Source organism: Silene latifolia, chromosome Y (assembly GCF_048544455.1).
Source record: "Silene latifolia isolate original U9 population chromosome Y, ASM4854445v1, whole genome shotgun sequence".
Taxonomy (NCBI): domain Eukaryota; kingdom Viridiplantae; phylum Streptophyta; class Magnoliopsida; order Caryophyllales; family Caryophyllaceae; genus Silene; species Silene latifolia.
Genome location: NC_133538.1, coordinates 444,995,463 through 445,023,353, shown reverse-complemented (window position 1 = coordinate 445,023,353; position 27,891 = coordinate 444,995,463). Strand labels below are relative to the sequence as shown.

At 38.2% G+C, this 27,891-nt stretch overlaps 1 protein-coding gene across 1 annotated transcript; it reads left to right on the top strand.

Moving 5' to 3' along the window:
- Nucleotides 1–3,090: 3,090 nt before the first annotated feature.
- On the top strand, nt 3,091–4,044 carry LOC141632727 (uncharacterized). Its single transcript, XM_074445244.1, has one exon. The coding sequence runs from the start codon at nt 3,091–3,093 to the stop codon at nt 4,042–4,044; it is 954 nt and encodes a 317-aa protein (XP_074301345.1).
- The last annotated feature ends 23,847 nt before the right edge of the window (nt 4,045–27,891 follow it).

The following is a 27,891-nucleotide window of genomic DNA, read 5'->3' as shown; positions in this document are numbered from 1 at the left end:
GCCCGTATGATTAAGAGCCTCGATCCTAATCCGACTACAACCTTGACCAAATTTGAAATCACATATGTGTAACAACAAATTTTGTATTGCAATAAAACTGTAATACAAAACAGATAGACAAATGAGTTTATATAATATCAGAAAGTTATGTATGCAACCTCTATTTTATCCACTGATTCTACAACAATATTAAAGGTAAGAATCAACGATATTCGAGGCTCGCTTGCTTGACTTTAGCTTCCTGAGAGGGTCGTGTTGACTTGAATCTCTTCTTTGATACTTGAATTTTGTTTGAGTTTGATTTGAGCTTCTTGAGAGGGTCGCATTGACTTGAATCTCTCTTCGATGCTTTAATTTGATTGATGAGGTTTGTAGAGAGAAGTTGAGAGCTTTTGATGCCTTTCTTTCTCTAACTTTCACAAGTGATTTCTTTCTCTTGTAAAGTGATTTTTTCTCCCATTGAAATGGCGGGGAAGTCTTTTATTTATAGAGATTTCTCCCTTGATAAATGAACTTGAAGTTTGGGCTTTGTTTGTGAGCTTAATTTCTCTTTTGGGCCCAATTGACCATTTGCTTTGCTTTAGAGCCCAAATAACCCAATTTGCAATATGGATCAATCCGGATTCTTTTAAATGGGACAAATATAATTAAATTAAGCTAAGATTTGATATTAACTTAAAATAATTTATTTTATTTTATTTTCGGCACTTTAATAAAATTTCCATGCCTATAAATTGCCCACCTCGAGACCTTGTCACGTGCACCGTTTTGGTGTTTTGATGTGGTGAGGTCTCGACCCTTTTTTTATTTGACTTGGAAGTCCACGAGCACTTAACTTATCGTAGGAGTACCCGTGTGAATTTTGTTTGACTTGGAAGTCAACGAGCACTTAACTTATCGTAGGAGTACCCGTCTGAATTTTTGAATGACTTGGCAGTCGTCAATGAGTACTTAACTTGTCGTATGAAAAGTACCCATGTAATTTTTGTCTTGCCTCCTTTCATCCTGACTTGAAAGTTCATAAGCAGTTTAAAAGAATGCCATGTAAAATTTGGTACGTCACCGTGTCAATTTTTGACTTTGTAGGAGATTTTTTTAACTTGATTTCATTCACTCCGGTAATTTTTGTAACCTTGGTAGTACGTATTTGGAAAAAATATCGGTTCAACGATTTTACGTTAATCCAACAATTATGGGACACCTTACTAACAGGGTTGTAGATGATGATTCGATCTCTTATGCAAACCGTTTACTGCAAAAGAAGTTAGGACTGCGGTCTTTCAAATGGGGGCCTTAAAATCACCGGGTCCGGATGGCATCCCAGCTGTTTTTTATCAAAAATGTTGGTTCCTGATTAAAAAGGATTTCACCAAAGCGGCATTGTCTATCTTAAATTCGGGTTTGGTTTTAAAAGGGATAAACAGGACCTTTATCACTCTCATCCCAAAGTGTGATAACGCAGAAGGAGTTAAGGATTATCGTCCAATCAGCTTATGTAATGTCTTTATGCGGATCATTACGAAGTGTGTTACAAACCGGTTGGAAAAAGTCATAGGTTATCTAGTGGGAGATCACCAAAATGCTTTCATTCCAAGTAGACATATTAGTGATAATATTCTACTGGCTAACGAAGCTATTCATGGTATAAACTCCCACAAGAAAGGAAAATATGGGAGGTATGCTTTTAAGGCAGATATGAGCAAGGCGTATGATCGAGTTAAGTGGGACTTTCTTCAAGCGGTTTTATGTCAGTTTGGTTTCCCGGAAAGATTGGTGAATCTGATTATGAGTTGTGTAAGTACAGTTACCTATGAGCTTTTGTTTAATGGTTCTCCACTTCAACCATTTCAGCAGCGCTGTGGTTTACGACAAGGGGACCCCTTGTCACCGTTCTTATTTATTTTATGCATGGAGGTCCTATCTTGTAATGTTCAGCATGCTCAACGGATGGGTCAGATTCAAGGAATTAGGCTGTGTAGAGGAGTAACTCCGATGACACATCTTTTCTTTGCCGATGACTCGGTTTTCCTTCTTCGGGATAAAGGAAATTCAGCTCTTCATTTAAAACGTTTGCTTGAGAAGTATTGTAATGCGTCAGGGCAACTTCTGAATGAAGGAAAATCGGGTGTTCTTTTTAGTCCAAGTACGCGATTGGGAAGGGCAAGGAAATGTCTTCGAGTTCTAAAGATTAGGCAGAATAAAGGTATTGGGAAGTATCTTGGCATCCCGACAGAATTACAAGGGTCTAAGAAAGAATTGTTTAAAGGCATACTCGGAAATGTTACTAAACGGGTTTTATCGTGGAATGGAATTTTTCTATCACCAGCAGGAAGGCTTACTCTGATTTCGTCTGTCCTATCAAATTTATCTAATTTCTTTCTATCGGTATTCATGATACTGATAAGTGTGGCAAATAAGATAAATTCGCTTTTGTCACATTTTTTGTGGGCGGGATGTAGATCGGGTAAGACTATTCATTGGTGTAGTAAAAATTTTCTTAGTTTGCCAAAAAGAGAAGGTGGTCTTGGAATCCGTAATATAGAGTGTCTAAATCAGGCTCTACTTGCAAAGCATGCGTGGGGACTGGTTTCAATGCAAGAATCTCTCTTTCTGTGGGGTGTTCCGTGAGAAATTATTCGGGATTAATGGTTTATATGATGATGCATGGATAAAAAATAGTGGTAGTATGTCACGGGGTTTGAGAAGTGTTAAATATGGCCTTAACCTTATTCTTGAAAATATTGGGTGGAAGCCTGGGATTGCATCAGAGTTAAGTGTCTGGGATTCAAAATGGGTTAACGGAACCAGTCCGGATCCTAAAGATGATTTCTTGGATCCGGAGTTTAGTTATTTGAAGGATTTGAAAGTGAAGGACCTTAGACTAAATGAGGAGGGCTGGAAAGAGGATATGTTTAAGCTTCTGTTTAAGGATGAGTGTGCAGAAAGAATCCTTGCTATTCCTTCATGTAGGTCTAGAAGAAGAGATGAAGTCCATTGGATCCATACTAGTTGTGGTTCATACACGTTAAGAGTGGTTACGGGATTCTGTTTAGTCGATTTATGGAACGGAAAGGGTCAAGCAAAGATCGGATGAGAATAAGTGATTTTGGTAGGAAATTCTGCAAGTCTAGGTTATGGCAGCTTCCTGATCCTCAGATGTGGAAGGTCTTAGTATGGAAAATCTTAACTGGTTCGCTTCCTGTAGGGAAAGAATTTCTCAAAAGGAATCTCCTAACCGATCACTCTTGTCATCTTTGTTACATGAATAGGCAGGAGATCGAATCCTTGGAACATTTGTTTAGAGATTGTTGTGTTGTTTCCCGGATTTGGGCAGGTTCTCAATTAGGACTCAATACAAATTGGGTTTCACATCTGAGTATTGGAGAGTGGATAATTACTTGGATTTTATATTTTGAAAAGCTGGAGGAAAGTGAGCAGCGGATCCTACAGTTTCTTGCTACGCTACGGAATATATGGGTTTTGCGCAATAATATTATTTTTAGAGGTACAAAATTATACCCTCGATTGTTCTTTGAAAACTGCTCGCATTTGGTTAGTATAGCTATTCGTGCTAATCAGGTACGTGGGGAGGGGAAAGATGATGGTACCAATTTAACTTTTGGAAATGTTGAGGATTGCCATACTTGGATTCGTAACTGCCATCATTTCTATGTTATTGGTAAATCTGGTACTTGTCAAACTATAAGGGTGAAGGTGGATGCGAGTTGGTATAGAACGTATGAGGCGGCGATTGGATGGGTGGCATTTGATATGGGAGGGAATATCCAAGCAGAGGCGATGGGTATCAGGAGGGTTTTGGATTGGGCACGTGATCGTGGAATGCTACATTTGGAAGTGGCCACGGATTACCTCCAACTCGTTTATCAAATTGCAGGAATTGAGCGCACACATCATCTTATCAAAGGGATCCTGGATGATATCACTAGTTCTACTTCATGCTTTCATTGTTTATGTTTTAGTTTTTTACCTAGAGGTTTAAATAGAATTGCTCATGGTCTTGCACGCCAGGCCATAGAAATGTAGAATCCCTTTACTTCATGCTGCCAAAAAAAAAAAAAAATGGAACTCCAGTAAATAACACACACCCGACGCCCTAGCTTGATTCGTTTGACATACATAATGGATGGATGTTTCTTTCAAAAGAAATCACGAGATAATTAGCTCCCATAATTTTGCATTTGACTTTGTGAAAACCAAATCCCCTCATTTATTTCCATGCTTATTGAGCAAAAAATAAAAAAATTTGGCCAATTTGAATGAGATTAACAGTGTACACACTTATGTTAGGAAAGTTTGGGCAAGAGATTTTAGCTTCACACACAAGATTACTTGATTCAGCCGTTACAAATCATCACATAATGGATTAATGGCCCTTAATTACCAGCAAAAATCATGGCACAAGATTTCACCTTAAAGCTATAAGTATTCATCTTACACCACCATTCTCTGCGTAAAACCATGTTCACTATGTTAAATGTAGTGCTCCAAAGTTAGGAAAGGTTATGTTTTGTTATTTGTTAGTAGTACCATAATTTTAGGTGTAGTTGGTTAATGAGTCAATAAACACATGTTCTATAATTTAGGGTAGTTCAGATTTTAGTGGGTAAGACCACTATCTTTGTTGCTTATTTTTAGGTTGAGGTTAGTTTACTTGTAAGCCTATTTAAAGGCATCTATTTTTCATTTAATGTTAAGCAAGCAGAAGTATTTTCTTTTGAGTTTTCCCAACATAAGTTGTATCCGAGCAATTCCAGGTTCGGTCCTCTTCCAAAAAAAAAATCCACAAATTAGAGAAAAATGGCACAAGCAGCCTTCTTTTTTGGTAATGTCAGAGAAAGAGAGAGGAAATAAATTGATTTCAATTGGCAGTGAATCAATTTACAAGTGTGAGGGAAACAAACAATTCAAAAATGTGTTCACCAGCAAAACCTAATTGAGTGAATTAATTCAATAATATGGCTGTTAATGGCAATTCCGCTGCTTCACAACCCTTAGTTCCATCTTTTAAGGGTCAAAATTATCATTTTTGGAGTTTGAAGATGAAAAAATTGTTCAAGTCTCAAGAACTATAGGAGTTGGTTGAAAACGGGTATGAGGAACCGGAAGGAAATCAAGCAGGCGAGCCCAGCGCACAGTTACGGGAAACCCGGAAGAAAGACTCCAAGGCTATTTTATTCATCCAAATGGCAATGGATGATGAAATATTTCCCCGGATTTCTGTAGCTACAACTTTAAAAGAAGCATGGGAGATTTTGAGGCAAGAGTATTTTGGCGATAAGAAGGTAATTGCCGTTAAACTCCAAACTCTGTGTCGTGATTTTGAGACGTTATTTATGAAAAAGGGGGAACCAGTGCAAGAGTTCTCGTCTAGAGTGTCTAGTTTAGCCAACCATATGAAGTCATTGGGTGATGGTATAAGTAATGAAATTGTTGTTAGCAAAATTTTAAAGAGTTTAGACCCAAAATTTGACCATGTTCTTGCTGCAATTGAGGAGTCTAGGGACCTATCTACCTATAAGTTCGATGAGTTAATGAGCTCTTTGATGGCTCATGAGGATAGGATAAATAGGTCATTTGTTAAGGTTGAGGAGAAGGCTTTCCAAGTGAAGGAGAAGTCTTGGGAACAATCTGATAGTTTTGCAGGTAGAGGCAACGGTAATCGCGGCAGAGGCGGTTATAGTAACAGAGGACGTGGTAGATTTAATGGCGGATATAACAGGATTCAGTGTTATCTATAACACCCGATACACCAAGTGCCTTACCAGGACCACCTAATGCATGGGAATGCTACCATCTCGGTTACCCCAGGCAATGTATATCAAATTGACCATAAAAGAACATACTTTAGATAATTAAGTTTAACGATTACATAACCAAAACTGTAAAGTGAAATACAACTGTTCTCAAACTATAAACCAACTAAGTGAAACTGTCTTAAAAAACATAGCGGAAGACTAAAGACTCTGATATGTGATGACTCCATCCCCAGCTAGATCCCGCGCGTATCCAAGATATACGTGTCAAACAACTGCTCACCACCCCCCGAATGGATCACCACAGTTTTTAAAACATTTAAACGGGGCCAGTTACTGCTTAAACAATATAAGATAAACATCAACAGATACACAATCAGAATCTCCAACACCGTCACATCACCAATCATATGACTACACATTAAAGTCTGTAGCCCTGCCAGAATATCCATCGCAACAGATATTCCTCACCGCCAGTGGGGGACCGCAGTCTTTCCCACCTAAGCCCCGCTCATCTCCATCGAGCGAATAACCCATGTTCCTTAATGTGCACATCCCTTCTGTGGCGGGTTCCACAGAAGGTGAATCAAGGGCGTGAAGCCACTCCCGTAAGTGACTCCACTCAGCCGAGGGCGCACCTCGAGAACCACATCCAATTATACAACAAGCACACTATACAATCAACAATAACCAATTCCAAATCCAATATGATATAAACAAACAACTAATCATTTACGATATAATCATCATGCCAATCAACCAATCAGCCATCTTATAATCATTTCTACAATAACTGTGTAGGGAAACCCTACCTGGAAAAGCAACCACCAAGATCGTCACAATCAGCTAATCAAAATCGTTCTTCAATGAAATCACCTCCTATAAACACACAATCATACAATCACAAACTAACATCAACAATACTCCCCAAAACCCCCAAATTACCCAATCAGGGTTTCAACTAAAATCAATGAAACGATATAAAAATCATACTAGAAGCTTACCCACAACACGACGGTCTCAACGACGTAAACAACATAACGATCCGACGACTCTAGCCCTTAGGATTTGCTAATAACGCGATGAATGAAAGCTACGTAACTTCTTTTTCTCTTGAAAGGTTTTAGAAAAAGTGAAAAATGATTAAAAAGAATGACGGAGTCCTTTTATACTAATCACGCGTTATTAACAAAATCCGGCTAAAATAACCCGTAAGACTCACTTACTCGTTCGAGTGAGTCATGTACTCGATCGAGTGCCCCTTACTCGATCGAGTGCCCAACATACTCGATCAAGTACCCATCAGTTAGCCTACTGTTTCGTATAAAAACATACTTACTCGACAGAGTAAGCCCCACTCGATAGAGTACCCATAGACATAGAAAACCGTAGTATTACAATCTTCCCTCCTTAAAAAGAACTTCATCCCCGAAGTTCAACCCGTACTCAAAATCAAACATAACCACTCGATCATGACGCAACAACGCAACAAAGACTCAAAACAAAACCTCAACCACAACTTATACCGACTCAAAACAACCTACCTCCACAACATGGCTCACGATATCGTATCCACCACATTATAGTCTGTCGACACTAACTCCATACACTACCAAATACCATCCACCAAAGCCGCTAGCTTCGTCTCACTAACATATTATCCACTAGAAAAATCCATTATCAAGACACTCATAAACATCAAACGGAATGTTACATTCGACCACCCTTAAAAAGAACTTCGTCCTCGAAGTTTACTCCCACTCATAATATCATCATCCAACTTTCAACACTATCGAACTCATAAACATCATCATCCAACTGTCAACACTATCGACGTATTCTCACACTCCTAAACATCACACTACTACAAGCACGGCCAACTCTATCGAAGTATTCTCACACTCCTAAACATCACACTACTACAAGCACGGTCATGACCTTTTAACAACAACCACCACAATACAAATCCATTCTTTATTCTCCATGAAGACTCAAACTTCCAAATCTACTACAACATGTACAACCATTAAACTCTCTTTGTCCCATCCTACTCCTCTTAAGATAAATGTTACGTCCTCGTAACTCACTAATACTAAATCCATTGCTATACTTCCCAAAATCCTGATCACCACCGCATGTCAACAATAACCGACTATAACCTCAACACCTACAACCATTCCCATATCCAGGTCTCTCTTCCTCTAACAATTCCCATACCTCAATTCATTCGGCACACCACCTAACCTATACAACAAATTCCTTAGCATAACCAATACTCCAACTCTTCCACATTACCGCAAAACGACATACCTCTCTATAGAAAGAACCTATCACCAAAAGCATACTAACGGTCCACATTTGTTACACAAACTCACACTAGATCCTCAAGTTCTTTTCATTTATTGTCGCAAAACTCATTAATAACTTAACATGACACTAATTCCCAACACTCTATACTCATTGTCCCAATAAAAGAATATGAATCACCTGCAGCTTCCAGATCAGTACAACACGTGTTCTAAAAATCACTTACCATGACTATGTCAACCAATGTCCCCTCTAAAAGAAGATTACAAGTACTCCAACAACCTCTCACAACTATAACCCATTAACAGAATATCACAATACCATGACAACCACGACCACATTCGCAACTCTCTTCCATATCATACACTACCCTCACTCCCAAGCCAAAACTAGTAAGAAACATCAATAAACAAAATAACCGTGTATATGTCCAACCGAAACTCACAGGAAGCAATAGCAAACAAAATAAAAATTCATATAACTGGTCTGCACCTTCGAAAACTCGTATCATAATCATCCCTCCTACTCCACCACAACCGATTACAGCATCGCAACATTGTCACCAATAGTCGCACCGCAGCGCGAAAATAACTGCATTACAACACGAAGTACCGTGCCCGGATCACCACTCGAGGCATAACAGCCACATCGATAGTCATCGCAACTTATACAATTCCCATAAACACTGATTCAGTATAACCTTCCGGACAAGAAAACTACTCAAAAGCGCTTTACTAGATCTATAGATACCTCATTTCTACACCTCCCGCAAACCACCCGGTGATGATTGGGCCGCATGTTTGGTATACGGAACGATTTATGACAGTTCATAAGTTTATCGTCAAGTGATAGGTCAAATACTTGTGTCTACCCCCTTGGTCGTCATCTACGTGCCATTACAGTCATTTTGACAGTAATTAGAGTTCATTTGGAGTCCAGGTCAAAAACCGCTTCGTTTTCTAATAAACTGTTTTAAAATGCCGAGTCAGAATGATCTAGAATGTTCCAGATATTTATTCCATAAAATCACTTTTTAATCTTTTGGTATGATATTTCCCGAAAATCATATTTTAAAGAATAAGGAAGTCAAGATCTACCGCAATTCCATAAAAGAAACGCGGAAATCTTTCTTCCGCAGGGGGAAACCTCTGGGGAAAGGACGCAGCACCTGCTGCGCCTCTTCCAAGTGTCGTAGTGGCTGATGCGCCTGTTCCCCAGCCCTTTTCTGCGTATTTTCAGATCTTTTTGAGATTTATTTCCAAAGTTTCACTCATACCATAATTCCTCCGTGTGATTAGTATAAATAGGGACCTTCGTTCCTCATATTTCTCACGCGAGTGTCCGCCCTTCTCTTCTCCCTTTGCATTCTAAGACCGTGCTCTAAGCTTATTGATGTCTACGTATTGGATCAATCGACCATGTAAGCTCGGATCCTTCTGAGTACCAGTCACGTTGCATGACCGACCAATTTGACCAACTCCACCTCAATTAATCAATCAATTTAAGCTAAATCCTCTAACGAGGGCACTTTCATCATACATTTGATTCGAGCAATCAGTAATCGTTAACTTACTTAATCTCGGTTCGTCAAACAAGTAAGTCTGTGGGTGTAAATCCCATATTTTATTATTGTATTTTGTTATTGTATCAATTAATGTAAGGTTTACGTCAAAAATATGCGTAAAACCGATTCATAAAACCTTTTATCAAACCTATTTTTATGGACTAACAGAAGACGGACGTCGAGAAGAAACGCAGCAATTGCTGCGCCTCTTCCTGAGGCTGCCGGAGTTCCTGCTTTTCTTCTTCTTCCTCCGTCCTCTGTTAATTCGTCTCCTTTCGTTTTTCTTTATTATGTTCTTTCTTTCATTCGTATGTAATAATTATAATTCATTGTTCTTAATAATTTATCACCTTTAAATTTCGTCTTAAATCCCCAATAATCAATATTTGAGGGTTTTCGTCATTAAAATCAAACCCGGTTTTTGGAGATTCGATTTGTTCATATCAAACCTCTGGCAATTCGACTTTTGTATATATTTTCATCTGTTTATCACAACCTTCTTAAAAGTTTGACCTAAATAAACCTAATTAATTTGAAACAATTTGGCCTAATTAGTTATAATTCACTCATAATTCGTTATAATCCGTCTTAATTCATTCTAGTTATTTTTAAGTTGTTAGTTATCGCTTTTACGACCCATTCACGTGTAAATAACCTGCTAAATTAATTTCATCCGAGTTAAATATCAATAATCAATCATTAAATCCACCAACGAACATTAACAATCGCAGTTCTGACTTTACAGCCAGAACTCACCTTAGGAACAGACGCAGTGACCACTGCGCTTCTTCCAAGAGACGCAGCATTGCTGCGCCTGTTCTGGGTTGAGCTCTGTCTCTGCACTTCCGTTCTTGCTTTGACCTAATTCGTTAATTATGTATTAATCGGCTATTAATCCTATTATCACCTCTAATCTGTTCGTTTTAACCTAGTTTATTTTCTTTTCTTTTTTTCAAATATCCGTCTTAAATATATTTTTGACGTAAATAAATTAATCGTTGTAATTATTGTAATTTTAATTATCGCAATTTATTTATTATTTTGAATGATTTATTTATTTGCTTGTTTTCACATGTAATTAATCTAAACACTACTTCGACATTAATGAGTGCTAAATTATTTGTCAACCGACTTAGTTAATTCACATGCTAGGATTAATCTATTGTTTGTTGCATTTCATGCATATAATCGACAACATATCGAGTATGAATAACTTCCCTAATCATTAGTAGAGGCCGCTATCGAGGCGGGCGGGATTAGGTGTTCAGTAAAAGGACTTCCTAATACGTATCCTCACCCCTTACTCCAGATCTCTGTGAACATCTGTGTTCATTGGCATTCATGAGAGTCATTCTAGACATAGAATGCTAAGGGTAACGAGTTCTTGGTGTCTATGTCACTACTTTGTGTCTTAACATGACGCGAAGTATTCGAACGGTTTCCAATTTTCCACAATAAATTGGTGGTGACTCCACAAATGCAAACGCTTGTTTCCCAATCTCGCCCGTGAGCCCCCCGTGTCCACAGTTTGGGGACTCCGCTGGGGAGTAATAGAGTTACGTGTTGCCAAGGGTGAAACATGAACAAGGTTAGGGAATAGTTTATATGAGACAGTTGTCGTTTTTCATTACTCGATCTTCTTAGATCGTTTTATTCGGCCTTCCTAGGCCCAACCCAACCCATTCGACCAATCGTCCCGTCTGAACGGTCCAAATTCTTATCTGGGCCTAAGGATGGATAGCGATTGACGTTAATCATACCATGATGCTTACTCATGTTTGTATCAAGGGCTTTCACTACTCGAGAAAATGGACTAGGAACCGACCTTACTCATGTTTGGCAAGGACTTCTCCACAGACCCGGGTTTGATTGCTCGGTATGGCAACCCACACTTTTAAACCAAACCCTATAAATGCAGTCAGCATACCGTTATAATTCCCGTATGAATGCTTGTTTTATACGTGATCACCATTTTATAATAAAAGCCATGACAAAATTTTTTAAAATAAAAAACCTTTTCAAAATGTAAATATTTTTGAAAAATGGCCAAAATTAGCGCGAAATGAGTCAAAACTCTGTCCAAATGTTGAGTCAAAATTTGGGCCTCAAAACCCATTTCAAAATCCCAATTCGAGTCAACACTACTGCAACTACACTACAGTTGACTAGGACAAACATTTCAAACCTTTTGTCATTTTCAAAACCACATTTGACACAAGTGGCACACTCCCACTTCACAAGTCGAGTCTTTTTTTCTTTGAGTAACTGTGCTAGGGTGGTCGGTCGTGTTTTGATTCATCGTCGATCTCTTATCCAGTTTCCAAGATGCCTGAAACTAGTACCACAAGCGCCAGCGGTCAACCCCCAAATGGTAATGCTCAAATCCTAGCTGCGTTAGCTCATCTCCAAACTAGCCAAGACCATGTTTATGATCGCCTAAACACAATTGAAGGTCGAATTGTTGCTGTAGAGACTAGACTCCCTCCTGCAGAAGATGATATTCCTAGCGAATTTGTGCATGATAACCTCCCACCTTTTGTTGGACAACAAGAAATCAACCCTCCAATAGGTCCTACTGAAGCTGAGAAGCGACTCCAATACTTGGAGGAGCAACTAATGTACCTCAAAGGAGATGACATTTATATGGAGAACAATCGTAAGTATGAGGACGTGAACACCAAATTGCCAACCAACTTCAATATGTCTGATATCCCAAAGTTCAAGGGACATGAGAACCCTTTGAACCACATTCGTGCTTTCAAAGACTACATGTCTATCAAAGGCTTCAAACCTGAGATGTTCTTAAGGATCTTTCCTTCATCTCCCGACACCATTCTTAAACAATGGTTCTACTTTTTGGAGCACAAGAAGATTGCCACCTGGGATAAAGCCGCAATCGAGTTCGCTAAACAATACGCGGATAATGCTGAAATTCAAGTCAACATGCGCACTTTAGAGGGTCCTGCCCAAAATGAGAAAGAAGGCTTCACTGACTTCCTAAGTAGATGGAGGAGGACTAGCACACAACTTGTTGAGCGTCCAGATGAAGCTACCCTTGTAGAAAAGTTCGTGGATAACTTAAGACCCATTTATGCAAACCACTTGAGGTACCAAAACATTAAGACCTTCAAGGATTTAACTATGCTAGGGACAAGAATTGAAGATGACATCCGTAAAGGGCTCTTGTCCAAAACGGTGGGTCGCAGATATCAAGATTCAACAAGTCCTTCTTATATCTCTACTAGCAAGACTGATGAGGTTAACCTTCTCGAATCATCCAAGAAGAATAACCCACAAAGGAAGTTCACAAACATTGGCGACACATACTCCAATGCTCTGAAAAGGTTGATGAAACAGGGTAAGCTCCAACCCATATGGCCTACACCTGACCCAGAAAGGAAGTCCAAGTTCTAGGACGAAAATTCATACTGCGAATATCATAGAGGTAAGGGACACGATACAAAGAAGTGTTACAAGCTAAAGCATGTCCTTCAAGATATGATCAAAGATGGTCGCCTACCCATACCTCCTGGAGGTAAGCCTAACAATACTCAGAATCCTCTTGGAGTTCTGATGATTACAAATGAAGAATCTACCTTAGATTATTCACACCTCATTTCTTCAATCGAAGATGAGATCCATGCGTTAGAAGTTGAGGGGACTTATTCCACCATTTCTCCTACCATCGCCGACTTTATTGCATGGGCAAAGAGTGTGAATAAGCAAGTTTCAGAACTGGAAGATGTTGTAGCATCCCTCCGCAGTCCAAGCACCATACCCAGGGAGAGAGTGCCACTAAATCTATCTCCAAATTCTACAAAGCAAGAGGTAGTCGCCGTAGTTGACAGTCTAGTCGACCAAACAATCAATTTAGAAGCTGAGATCATCAAATTAAGAGAGATGGCTACCGTCAACGGAATATGGGCCGGCGATGATGAAGATGAATACCTGACTGAGCACTACCTAGTCAAGATTAGTTAGGACATAGTCAAAGGTAGTGAAGACTAAGATATAGACCACCTTACTCGTTCAGGGAGCCCATATCAGAACATTTCTCAAAATGGTCCTATTGCTAGTGGTCCAATTACTAACACCAACGTCGTCACACCAAATGATGGCAAAGATACATCTACTAACCACTTGCTAAAACAACTACAGAAGACAAAGGCCGATCTTTCGGTCTGGCAACTAGTGGCAAGTTCATTTCCTGATCGCCAAGCTTTATTGCAAGCTTTGGCCAAATTAAATGTAGCACACATCTCTACGCCTGACGACGTAGTCAACTTGGTCTTCCAAGATTTAACTAAGCTAAGTAACCCAGTTACTTTCTCAGATGAAGATTTGCCTCCCTTCGGCGCCAGTCACAACCTAGCTCTATACATCACCGTCATATGCTTAAACAAAAATGTGCCAATGACTTTGGTAGATGATGGCTCCGCAGTCAATGCCATACCATTGAAAACAACCTATAAATTGGGTAAGAAAGAATCGGATTGGACTCCTACCAACCAAGGTGTTCGAGCATACGATGGAACATGAGGTAAAATGGTAGGACTAGTCAATCTCACCATAGCTACAGGACCAATTGAGCGAAAAGTTAACTTTCAAATAGTGGATATCGAAACATCATTCAACATACTTCTGGGAAGGCCTTGGATTCACGCTTCCAAAGTAGTAGCATCCACCTTGGACCAGAAAATCAAGATCCCACTAGATGGCAAAGTAGTGAGGATCACTTCGTCACCTATCAAGGCAGTGATAGAGAATATGTCAAGCAACGAAGTAGTCACAGATCCAGTATATGAGCTTGGGGGCTTCCATAGCATAAACCTTATCGAAAGTGAACTCGCACCTCTATACTTCGATCCATACTCCAATTTAGTGGTCAACCACATACTCAAGTCTCAGGGATCCTTCCCGAGAATGCCATTGAATCCTGCCCAGAAGAATACCTTTGCACCTTACAAAGAATGAAACTCTCAAAGGATACTATTAGGGTTGGGATACAAACCCACGAAAGAAGAAGCTCTAGAAACGGTCACTCAGTTTCAAAACCATAAGAACATGGGAATCCAAATGCGACCCTATCTCCCCACCCTAAACGGATACTTCGTTTGAGAAGGGAGTCAGGAATACTTTCATGGGTTTCCCGAACCTTGGCACTATAAAGGAACGCAACTAACTGGAATCGAGATCTTTCACGATTACTACTTCATTCCTTCAGAAACGGTTCCTACCGTTAAGACTCGTCAAGCACCTTGCTTAGATGAACAAGCTGCCAGTCTTCTGTTTGGAGAGGACTGATTTGTTAGAGCTGCACAGAACGAGATCATTACCATGATACTTCAGGATGACCACTTAAATCCTACAGCGTTAATCACAGAAACCAGTTCAAATAAAAAAAAAAGGATGAAGAAAGTCGATCAAGTGGACAAAAGACCAAGGAAAGCTCTTCAAGGTCACTACAGGAGAAGGAGAGATGTTCAAAGGAGAACCCGAAGACAACAAATTCGAGTCAGAGTCGGAGTCGGAGTCGAAATCAGAGTCTGAGTCTAGAGAAGTCCCTAGAGAGTCTCCTCCCGTTGTCACTCCCAATCCCCTTGTTTCTCCTAGGATAACGTCAAATAGTAATAGTAGCTTGGGAAATGTCCCAGCAGCTGTCCCTTTACCACCACTGACTACAGAACATATGGCTTCTTTGTTTCAACTCTTTTCAAAATTTAATAGGAATAAATATGATTCTGCTTACTCTTTGTGTTATTCTGAATGCAATTCAATTTACGATGATAATGAGGATGATCCTGACCCAGACTCAATCGAATTACCTCTTTATATAGTTAAAGAAATATTACAAGAGGGGGAAGGGGCACCAGTTATAGAGAACACTGAACCCATCAACGTAAGAACCGAACTAGAACCCCAAGAACTTAGGATAGGGACGACCTTAAGCCCAACCGAAAGGGCCAGTTTCATAGACCTCCTACATGAGTTCAAAGACGTTTTCGCTTGGTCCTACAAAGACATGCCAGGGATCGATAGTGTTATTGCAGAACACAAAATTCCAATCAAACTAGGTTTCAAACCTATAAGGCAGAAACTCCGTCGAATGAGGACAGAATGGGCTCTTAAAATCAAAGAAGAAGTCGATAAACAATTCAAAGCCGGATCCATTAAAGCTTCTGAGTATTCAGACTGGGTGGCTAACATAGTACGCGTGCCCCAAAAGGATGGGCGAATCCGAGTTTGTGTTGATTTCCGAGACTTAAACAAAGCAAGTCCCAAAGACGACTTCCCTCTACCACACATCGACATATTGGTAGACAATACAACAGACCACGCGTTGTTGTCCTTCATGGACGGATATGCAGGATATAATCAGATCAAGATGGCCATAGAAGACATGCATAAGACTGCCTTTGTCACTCAATGGGGCACCTATTGCTATACTGTTATGCCATTCGGGCTAATCAATGCTGGAGCTACCTATCAACGAACTGCGACCACATTGTTACATGACATGATGCATAAAGAGGTAGAAGTGTACGTCGATGATATGATTGTCAAGTCCAAGGAAAGGAAGGGGCACATTGACAACCTTCGTAAGTTCTTCATGAGATTGCGAAAATACAACATGAGGCTCAATCCTCAGAAGTGCGCATTCGGGGTAACATCAGGCAAACTTCTGGGATATGTTGTTAGTCAAAGAGGAATAGAAATAAATCCATCCAAAATCAAAGCTCTAATTGAAATGCCACAACCTCAAACACAGAAAGACGTTAGGGGATTTTTAGGCAAGTTGCAATATATAAGTCGATTCATATCGAAACTTACTATGATCTACGAACCCATTTTCAAAAAGCTCAATAAAATAGATCACACCATATGGGACGATGACTGTCAAAAGGCGTTTGATATAATCAAGGAGATACTACCCAAGCCACCAGTGCTTATGCCTCCTCAACGAGATAAACCTCTTGGTTTATATCTCACAGTAATTGAAACAGCCATGGGAGCTATAATAGCACAAACTGTAGGAAAAGAAGAATGAGTTATCTACTAACTTAGTAAGAAGTTCTTGGAGTATGAATGCAAGTACACACCTCTCGAAAAGACATGCCTCGTTCTTGTGTGGGCAACAAAGAAACTACACCACTACATGCTTAATTACTATGTCAAGGAATATTCCAAAATGGATCCTGTCAAATACCTCTTCGAAAAACCCCGCACGCTTAGCATGATGGACCTTAATGCTCTTAGAGTTCAATCTCAAATACGTACCTCTAATGGTTATAAAGGGGCCTGCCGTTGCCGAGTTCTTCGCAGATAATCCCATCAATGACACCCAAGCAGTAGACACGGGGTCATTTCCAGACGAGGATATACTAGAAACCAACGTAAACTCATCAAATGCCTCATTCGTAGAGCTTAAGTAGAGTGCCCAAACGAACCTAGAGTAATCATCAACAATGACACACACATAACGACTACCACCTCTACTTTTAGTTCTCATTGGTTCACATAAGTCGATATGTAGAAGTTGCAATGGTTGAAGTGTGCTCACAATTCTTTTGGATTTAAAGGAACTTCTAACATGTTTGCCTCTAGCACATTCATCACACACTTTATCAAAATTAAATTTCATATTGGGAAAACCTTCAACCAAGTCAAGTTTCTTAAGGGTGTTAAGAGTTTTAGTACTAAAATGTCCAAACCTTTTATGTCACAACCAAGGATCATTATTCATTACAATCATGCAAGACATGGTATGACTGGATAGGGTGTTTAAGTTAGTTAAATACACGTCCTTGACCCGTCTTCCTACGAGAACTAATTCATGAGTGGTGGCATCAATTATTCGTCACAAATTAGCACTAATTTCTACTATATTACCCTTATCACAAAGTTTAGAAATGCCAAGGAGATTTTGTTTCAAACCTATTACAAGCCGCACGTTGTCGACACAAAGTAATGGTGACTTACCAACCTTTCTAATGCCAATTAATTCACCGTTTTTGTTGTCACCAAACCTTACCGTGCCACCATTTTACGCTTTAAGTGAGATGAATTGGCTTCTATCACCCGTCATGTGACGAGAGCATCCACTATCCAAGTACCAATTGTGGCCGCCTCTCACTAAGCCCTACACATGATTAGATTTTGAGTTTAGGAACCAAAACAAACTTCGGTCCCCTTTTGTGATCAACATATCTTACGGTGTCTTTCCTAGTCCATATTTGCTTTACAACTTTGATGTTCTTGTTAATGTCATTAAGTCTTTTTCTACAAGCATTGAATACATGACCATTCTTACCACAATAGTTGCAAATAATAAATTCGCGAAGACCAACGTATTTCCTTCTTCTAAAATCAGCTTTAGGCTTCTGGATGTAACAGTCTGTCTGACTGTTTCATTTGAAGCCCAAACAGGCAACTTTGTTACATCTTTCAGTTTGGCTCGTGAGGAAGTTTATCACAGTTTGACTTCCTTCCCATTTCTTAGTGACATTTTTAGCGTTCACAAGTTCTTTAGTCATATCATTGACTTTGGTGAGAAGATGCATGTTCTTTTCTTTTTCCCTTTTAAGTTCATCATTTTTCTCAACTTCTATAGACGACCTTTTTTCAACTATGAAGTCATGAGTGTGAGCATTGAGTTTAGACACAAGATAACCAATTCTTTCCTTAGACTCGTCATACATAGATGTCATTTCATCAAGACGTTTGTTTAGGTCAACGAATTCTTCGGATCTTTGATGAAGAGTAGATCTAGAAGTGCTACATTTGGGCATACCCTTTTGAAGAAAGATAAACCTTTAATGGAGGACCTCTATTTCTTTCTTAAGACTAACTACATCACCTTTTAGACGCTCGTTTTCATTGACCAAACACTTAACGTTCTCATTTGACTCGTCTAATTCCTTGTTAGATGCAACAGTTCCAGACACTGTTTCTCTCAAGTCTACAATCTCAACTACAAGGTCATACACTTCATTTACAAGAGCATCTTTGTCCTTTAAAAGATGATCACGTTCCTTGGTTAGTGAGGAAAGTTGCATCACCAAGGTAGTGTTGACATTTCCAAGGTCAGAGACGTCCGTGGGGGTCATCTTAAGACGCTCTAATTCTTTAGTAAATTGTTTGTTCAATTTCTTGACTCTCTTAACTTCATCATAAGCCTCAGAGGTGACATTGACGCTATCAGTTGCTTTTAGTTCATTCTTAAGGTTAAAGTTCTCTTCGGCAATTTCCTCAATCTCATTTTGCATGACTCAAGTTTATCATTTTGAAACCGACACTTATCAAAAAGTTGGTCAAGAATCTTACAAACTTTATCTTTGGAGTAAGTTCTAACCTTGGCCTTTAGATGATTTACCTCATTGTCGGAATCGGATTCGAAGTCATCGGGATTAGCCATGAGGCATATAAGGTGTTCGTTTTTTGAAGTTTTTAAGACTTTGTCCTTAAGATGACTTGTAAGACACATTTTAGCCTCTATCTCCTCCTCGATGAGTTCCTCATCTTCCTCGGAGTCGGACATTCTCCAAATAGCACTCATGACTCTATGTTTGTAGTCCTTCTTAAACTTATCTCGTTTATCCTTAGATTTTATTTCATCCCACTTAGGACATTCTTTAATTTGTTGAGTTTTATCACCACACTTAAATATGGGAAATATCGGTATACTTCATCAAGAATTTGGATTATAACGAAATTATAATAATGGAAATGCGAGTCATAAATGAAATTACATAAACAAAAGTATAGAGATTTGAATCAACCTTTGGCCCTAGCAATATGGCCTAAGAACAATATCGAAATCGATATTCTCCTAATTGTTGCACCCAAAATGTTATGAGAAATGCCCTTGTTCTTGCTAGAATGGATCCCCAAAATTGTTATGAAATTTTTGGGGTTTTTGTGTGAGTGAGGAGAGAATTAGGTCAAAGAGAGAGTTGTCAAATGATCTCACTTTTCTCCCTCTTAAACCGTGAAAGAGGAGAAAATAAGGGGAGATTTTATTCTTTCTTTTTTTCGGTCAAACCACCAAACAAAAATAAGGAGAAAAAATCTTCTTATTTTTAGCTAGTTATCAAAATGTATAATATGTGTACATTTTATCAATTGTCATATATGTTGTCCCGTATTAATAAGTCCACACACTAAATACTGGTCCGTCATCATTTATTATGACAATATCGTATAATATATACATTAACTATAAATATCGCATATTTATAGTTCGCTAATTAAATATAACTGGTTACGTTTAATTACGAATTAACATCTTAATTCGTTTAAGCTACATTATATACCATTAATTAAATATAACAGTTTATATTCAATTTACGAATTAACAGTTAATTCATCTCAGCTAATATTATTTAATTGTATTAAATAATCGTCTCATCATCACATTGACTAACTGTTTAGTCAAATACATAGACTAACCTTTTAGTCAGGCATCAATGTGATTATATTTTCATATAATCACATATCTCAAACACATCCTTTGGGTGTGACTTTAGGGACCAGTTGATCCAAGAAACAGTCGATAGTCAAAAGAATCGACTTTAGAAACATAATGGACGTCCAATCCACGACCTGGCACCGAATGTTTTTAAACATTTAGGACTCCATTACGTTGTCACAATTTGTCCTACGAGGTATCGTTATAGCTCGCATCTGTGATCGATCAGCCAACTGTTTGACTTATGGCTCGTTGAACTCACCATCAATCAACTTCACAAAATAATAGCCAGAGTTATCAGCTCATGTAGGCGATTACGGACCAAAACAAATATAATGTAATTCAGTTCACTTTGTGGCGTTCAATGGTGTCGTACAATCCACATGAAAAACAAAATATGAAATAAAACGATGAAGTTATAAATAGCATATGAAAAAGATAATGTATAGAATCCATAATCAACTAGTACAACTCAGGAACACGTTTAATTCCCATGGAAATAACGTGCCCTTCATGCTTATCATATGACAATGGTTTAGTGAGAGGGTCCGCGATGTTGTCATCCGAAGCAATCTTGTCAATCACTATCTCCTCTTGCTCCACGTAATCACGGATCAGGTGAGCCTTCTGATGTACATGTCTAGACTTATTGCTAGACTTAGGCTCCTTAGCCTGGAAGATGGCACCTCTATTGTCACAATAGATAGTGATTGGGTCATTCGAACTAGGAACTATGGATAGTCCTTGTAAGAATTGACGCATCCATATAGCTTCCTTTGCTGCTTCTGAAGCGGCATAGTACTCGTATTCAGTAGTAGAATCTGCTACAACATTCTGTTTGGAACTCTTCCAGCTGACCGCAGCACCATTAAGAGTAAAGACGAATCCGGACTGAGATTTTGAATCATCTCGGTCTGTTTGGAAGCTAGCATCTGCGTAACCGATTGCACATAGCTTAGTCCTTCGTAGGTACTTGAGGATGTTTTTAACAGCTATCCAGTGTGTTCCACCTGGATTGCCTTGGTACCGACTCGTCATACTCAATGCATATGCCACGTCTGGACGTGTGCATATCATGGCATACATGATTGATCCTATTGTATATGCATAAGGAACACGACTCATGCGTTCAACCCCTTCAATTGTCGTGGGTGACTGAGACTTGCTCAAATGCATCCCAAACGTCATTGGAAGGTTCCCCTTCTTGGAGTTGGTCATGCTGAACCTTTCAAGAATCTTATCTAAATAATACTTCTGACTCAATGATAACATCCGTCGTGATCTATCTCGATCGATACGGTTTCCTAATATGCGTTGTGCCTCACCCAGATCTTTCATCTGAAAATGGTTCTTCAACCATTCTTTTACCGAAGATAAGAGAGGAATGTCATTCCCAATCAAGAGTATGTCATCGACATACAATATCAAGAAAATAATCTTGCTCCCACTCGACTTGATATATAAGAATGGTTCCTCGACCGATCGAGTGAAACCATACTCTTTTATCACCTGGTCGAAACGATGATTCTAACTCCGAGAAGCTTGCTTAAGTCCATAAATGGAACGCTTAAGCTTGCACACTTTCTTAGGATTTTCAGGATCTATGAAACCTTTGGGTTGTATCATGTACAACTCCTCCTACAAATAACTGTTTAAGAAGGCGGTTTTCACATCCATTTGCCAAATTTCATAGTCATGAAAAGCGGCAATCGCTAAAATTATCTGAATTGAACGCACTATAACTACGGGTGAAAAAATTTCATCATAATGCAATCCGTGCACTTGAGTGAAACCTTTTGCCACTAGTCGTGCTTTATAGGTATCTGGTTGCCCGTCTACAGAATGCTTTATTTTGTAAAGCCATTTGCACTGAAGAGGTCGTACCTTATTAGGTAAATCAACAAGATCCCATACGTCATTCTCATACATAGAGTCCACTTCGGATTGCATGTCTTCAAGCCATAACTTTGAGTCAGAACAGGCCATGGCACCTTTATAGGTAGCGGGTTCATTACTCTCTAGGAGCAAAACATCATTTTCCTCGACCATACCAATGTATCTGTCTGGAGGATTAGAGACTCTACCCAACCTCCTAGGTTCTTGAGGAATATTAACCGTATCATCAGTTGAAGGAACAACTTCCTCCATCCGTTCCTCGGTTGTTGGTTCTTGAATCTCCAACAGCTCGAAGGTTCTATTACTTGACTTATTCTCGAGAAATTCTTTCTCTAAGAACTTTCCACTAGCCGCAGCAAAAACTCGATGTTCGGTAGGCGAATAGAAGTAATGACCAAACATTCCTTTTGGATAACCAATAAAGCATGTCTTCACCGATCGGGGGCCGAGCTTATCCTCGTGTCTCCACTTGACATAAGCCTCGCAGCCCCAAACCCGAATAAAGGACAAGTTAGGGACCGTTCCCTTCCACATTTCATATGGAGTCTTGTCGACAGCTTTAGACGGACTTCGGTTAAGTATAAGAGCAGCTGACAAAAGAGAAAAACCCCATAATGAATCAGGTACTACCGTGTGACTCATCATGGATCGAACCATATCAAGTAATGTTCGATTTCTCCGTTCGAACACACCATTTAATTGAGGTGTTCCAGGTGGAGTTAACTGTAAAACTATTCCACGGTCTTTAAGGTGTTGATCAAACTCATTTGAAAGATATTCGCCACCCCGATATGAACGGAGTGCTTTAACCTTTCTTCCCTGTTGGTTCTCAAACTTATTCTGGTATTCCTTGAATTTTTCAAAGGACTCACTTTTATGCTTCATTAAGTAGACATATCCGTATCTACTCAAATCGTCCGTGAAAGTGATAAAATATCTATAGCCATCTCTAGCGGTGATTGACATAGGTCCACATACATCAGTATGTCGAGTCATTTTGCCGATAAGATATGATTCACACGTGCCAAATGTAGAAAAATCGAATGCGGGAATAGTCCCATTCTCGATGAGTTTCTTTACACGTTTTTCATTTATGTGTCCCATTCGACAATGCCATAGATAAGTTTGATCTTTGCCACCAACCTTTAATTTCTTATTATTCACATGTAATATATCTATGGTTTGATCTAAGATATAAATTCCATTCATGGAAACTGCTTTGCCATAAACCACTTCATTGAAAGAGAAAATACAGCTATTATCCTTTATTGAAAATGAAAAACCGTCTTTATCAAGTACGGAAACAAAAATAATGTTCTTAGATAAACTGGGTACATAGTAGCAGTTATATAAATATAACTCAAACCCACTAGGGAGCTGGATTATGTATGTTCCCTTTGAGACTGCATCAACTCGTGCTCCATTCCCGACTCGCAGGTCCACATCACCCTTTACGAGAGGTGTGATGTTTTTTAGGCCCTGCAAATGATTACACAGATGAGAACCACAACCAGTATCAAGTACCCAAGTTTCGAAACTTGCATGGTTAATCTCAATCATATGAATATAAGATGACATACGAACAGGAGTGACGCGGCCTGCTTTTATGTCCTCACGGTACACGGGACAGTTCCTCCTCCAATGTCCAGTCTTGTGACAATGGTGGAATTCAACGCTACCCTCTTTTCTCTTTACCTTCTCTTGTGAGCCACTAGTCTCACCAGACCCACTCTTACCGTTTCCTTACTTTTTAAACTTTGGCTTTCCTACAGTTAGGTCGTCGTGAGCTTTGCCCTTACCCTTATTCTTGTTGGAAATCATCTTGCTTCATGCTCCCACTCAATTTAATATCCTTCTCGTTCTGTACGAGAAGTGAGTGTAGCTCATGAGGACTTTTCTTCATGACATTCATGTAGTAATTTGCCCTAAAGGGGGAAAAACCATCATGAAGTGAATGAAGCATACGGTCGATGACTATGCTCTCACTGATTTTGCAATCAAGTGCCTCCAATTTCTCGACATTCTCAATCATGTTAAGAATGTGTGGGCTAACCGGTTGGCCCTTCTGGAGTTTTGCATCAAAGAAGCGACAGGTATGCTCATAAGTAACGATTCTCGGTGCTTTTGAGAACTCATTAGTGAGCGTGGTGAAAATCTTGTTTGAACCTTGGGCAATGAAGCGTCTTTGCAAATTGGTTTCCATTGGAAAAATTAGTACGTTCTTTATCGCACCCGCTTCCATGACGAAGTCACTATAAGCAATTGACTTGTTTGCTCTTGCATTGGGGCCTGGGTTTGGCGGTATTGGCTCAGTTAAGTACTTGAGCTTACCGTCAGCAATGGCAGCATTCCGCAATGATGCCTCCCAGTCCGCAAAGTTGGACCCGTCATTCTTCAGTCGTGTGAACTGATTCATGTGGTCCATGAAAGCTTTTAGCCAGGACTCGCGTCCAAATGTGGCACTTAGCATAGGGATATCATTATTTCCAGCCATTTGTTGTAAGCATTATTATCAAAATAAAACGTATTCTACACTGCGAAAAGAAGAAAAATATAATAAGCATACTCATCGTTATGATTTAAGTCTAATGCAATACTGTTATAACGCGAAGACTCAAGCATTTATACAATTGACCTCCCTCAAGAATTATATAAATGATTCCAAGACTCAATTATCTGTAAATTGATAAGCCAACCTTTTGGCTAATTCTACTTTTAGAATTCTTGGTCGATAAATTTATGTGAATTCTTTCTTTAGTCCATCATAATCACGAGAAACTCTTCGGATTATAATGTTGAGGTAAACTAAGTCAACACAAACTACTTACCCAACGTAGAAGGGGTCATATGGAGAGTAAGGTCCTATATGCCTACCGACGAAGAAGGGATTCATAGCTGTTTGCCCTTATAAAGACTAGTCTCAATTTCAGTTTTAGAGGAAGATTCCATCAACTTTATTTTAATTCATTTTAAGTGAACTAATATCTAGCATGCGAGAATGAATAAACTAAGATGATGGCTTAAAATTGTGTGACATCTGTATGTCTATGAAAACTAACATCCAAACTATATGAGTTAATTTTCATGCATTTTAGTAGGTGGTTTGGTTTAGGCGGAATATGATGCACTAACTATCATGCAATGAAAAGCAATAAAAATGGAAAAACGTAAAACAAAAATAAAGTCCTAGTGTGGCCTATCTACCAAAATGAACATAAATACAACTTTTGAATCCTTTCTAGTACCCGAGAAGCTTGTCTTGATGTTCCATCTTGGTCCATGTAGCGGGAGTGAGCAATCCAATCTCCATCTTTAGTCTTCTCAAAATTACAATTAGTAAATTACAAAATAAACCTATTTAGATTCTAATTTCAAAACCATAATATAAAAGAAAACCAAAAGGAGATACGAGATCTCAAAATTACATTAAAATTATGTTTATCATTACGAAAACATATATAAATAAGGCCACACTAGGTATTAAAAAATTACAACCGATTGCAAAAATACGTAAATAAACCATTCAACAAAACATTCAACTAAATAAAAATGCATCAACTATAAATTAATCATTCAAGACATAATTCCTTAATTATGTAGAGTAATTTATCCAAACCACCTATTTAAATGATCAAATTATGTGACAATTCGTCAATTACTCACTATAATTTCAATCTTAATACATATTAACTTGTAATATGAATTAATCCAACATTATTTTAAACCTCTTCAAAATAATTAGGTATTTTAAATTTGTGAACCTTTTCACAACAAACAATCATACATTATAAATAATGTATAAAGATTATTGGCGAAAAATAAACAATTTTTTTTTTATTAGTAGCTCTCGGCATTATAAAAAAAATCGAAAAAAACAATTTTTTTTTTCTTTTTGTCTTTTCATTTGCCCTAAAGACGAGAAAAACAGTTTTTTTTTTCTTTTTCCTGCTCTCGGCTTTTAGCCAAAATTCCAATTTTTTTTTTTCTTTTCGGCATTCTGCCCAAATATCAAAAACAGTTTTTTTTTTCTATCTTTCTTCTTCGAGAAAAATAACCCCATTTATATGAACAATTTGTTTAAAGTTGCTACTAGAACAAGATTGGCATAATCATCAACATTTAAATTAATGAATCATGATTCTAAAACAACAATTTAATCTCATGTATGCCAAAACTAAATAGCAAAAACAAATGAACATCATATATCAAAACAATTTCCATTTACATTTTAATTTAATTCTAATTAATCAAAACATCTACAATTTTATCATATTATCATCTTAACATATTAAAAGAACAATATGAATAAATCAAATGGAAACACGGGATCAAAACAAAAAACAAAATTCAACTCGGCAAAAAAATGTTCTCGGCAAAAATTTTTACACGACCGAATTGTTTTTTTTTCTTTCAATTTTTTTTTTGTTTAAATCCATTTATGAAAATCATATAAAATAATTTCGTAGCCTATGCTCTGATACCACTTGTGGGAAATTCTGGTATACTTCATCAAGAATTTGGATTATAACGAAATTATAATAATGGAAATGCGAGTCATAAATGAAATTACATAAACAAAAGTATAGAGATTATGAATCAACCTTTGGTCCTAGCAATATGGCCTAAGAACAATATCGAAATCGATATTCTCCTAATTGTTGCACCCAAAATGCTATGAGAAATGCCCTTATTCTTGCTAGAATCGATCCCCAAAATTGTTATGAAATTTTTAGGGTTTTTGTGTGAGTGATGAGAGAATTAGGTCAAAAAGAGAGTTGTCAAATGATCTCACTTTTCTCCCTCTTAAACCGTGAACGAGGAGAAAATAAGGGGAGATTTTATTCTTTCTTTTTTCGGTCAAACTACCAAACAAAAATAAGGAGAAAAAATCTTCTTATTTTTACGTAGTTATCAAAATGTATATTATGTGTACATTTTATCAATTGTCATATATGTTGTCCCGTATTAATAATTCCACACACTTAATACCGATCCGTCATAATTTATTATGACAATATCGTATAATATATACATTAACTATAAATATCGCATATTTATAGTTCGCTAACTAAATATAACTAGTTACGTTTAATTACGAATTAACATCTTAATTTATTTAAGCTAAAATTATATAAATTAATTAAATATAACAGTTTATATTCAATTTACGAATTAACAGTTAATTCATCTCAGCTAATATTATTGAATTGTATTAAATAATCGTCTCATCATCACATTGACTAACTGTTTAGTCAAATACATAGACTAACCTTTTAGTCAGGCATCAATGTGATTATATTTTCATATAATCACATCTATCAAACACATCCTTTAAGTATGACTTTTAGGGACCAGTTTATCACCGCCATCAGTATGGTAATAACGTTAAACTTTTAGCAAGCCAACCGTTATTAAATAAACGTTAATCAACTGATAAAATACGAAGTATACCCTTGTGAACCTAGAAGATATTTATATATGTTATCACACTAACTGTGGAGGACACAAGCTCCAACATTAAAGCATCCCACGGTGGAGTTAGATCGTTTCTTAGGAAAGCGTTTTTTCGAGTAATTATTATTGAACCTTTTGTTTCCTTAACCATTGACTAACCCGACTAAATTCCTTGGGAACATAGCGAACTCGTCTTCATCCTCATCTTCTCCATCACTTGGAGAGGATGTGAGGGTGAGACTCTTTCCCTTTGAGGACTCACTAGAATGCTTGTCGAGATTGAACTTGTGAGCCATTAGTGATCCCATTAGTTCATGAAGAGATAGGGTTGACAAATCTTTGGCTTCCTCTATGGCGGTAACTTTGGGTTGCTACTTAGAGGTTAGACGATGTAGGATTTTTCGAATGATGTCCTCGGACTCGAAATT

What these genes read in the sequence shown, in the direction of transcription:
- LOC141632727 (XM_074445244.1), top strand. Translation starts at nt 3,091, where the DNA reads ATGAGAATAAGTGATTTTGGTAGGAAATTCTGCAAGTCTAGGTTATGG.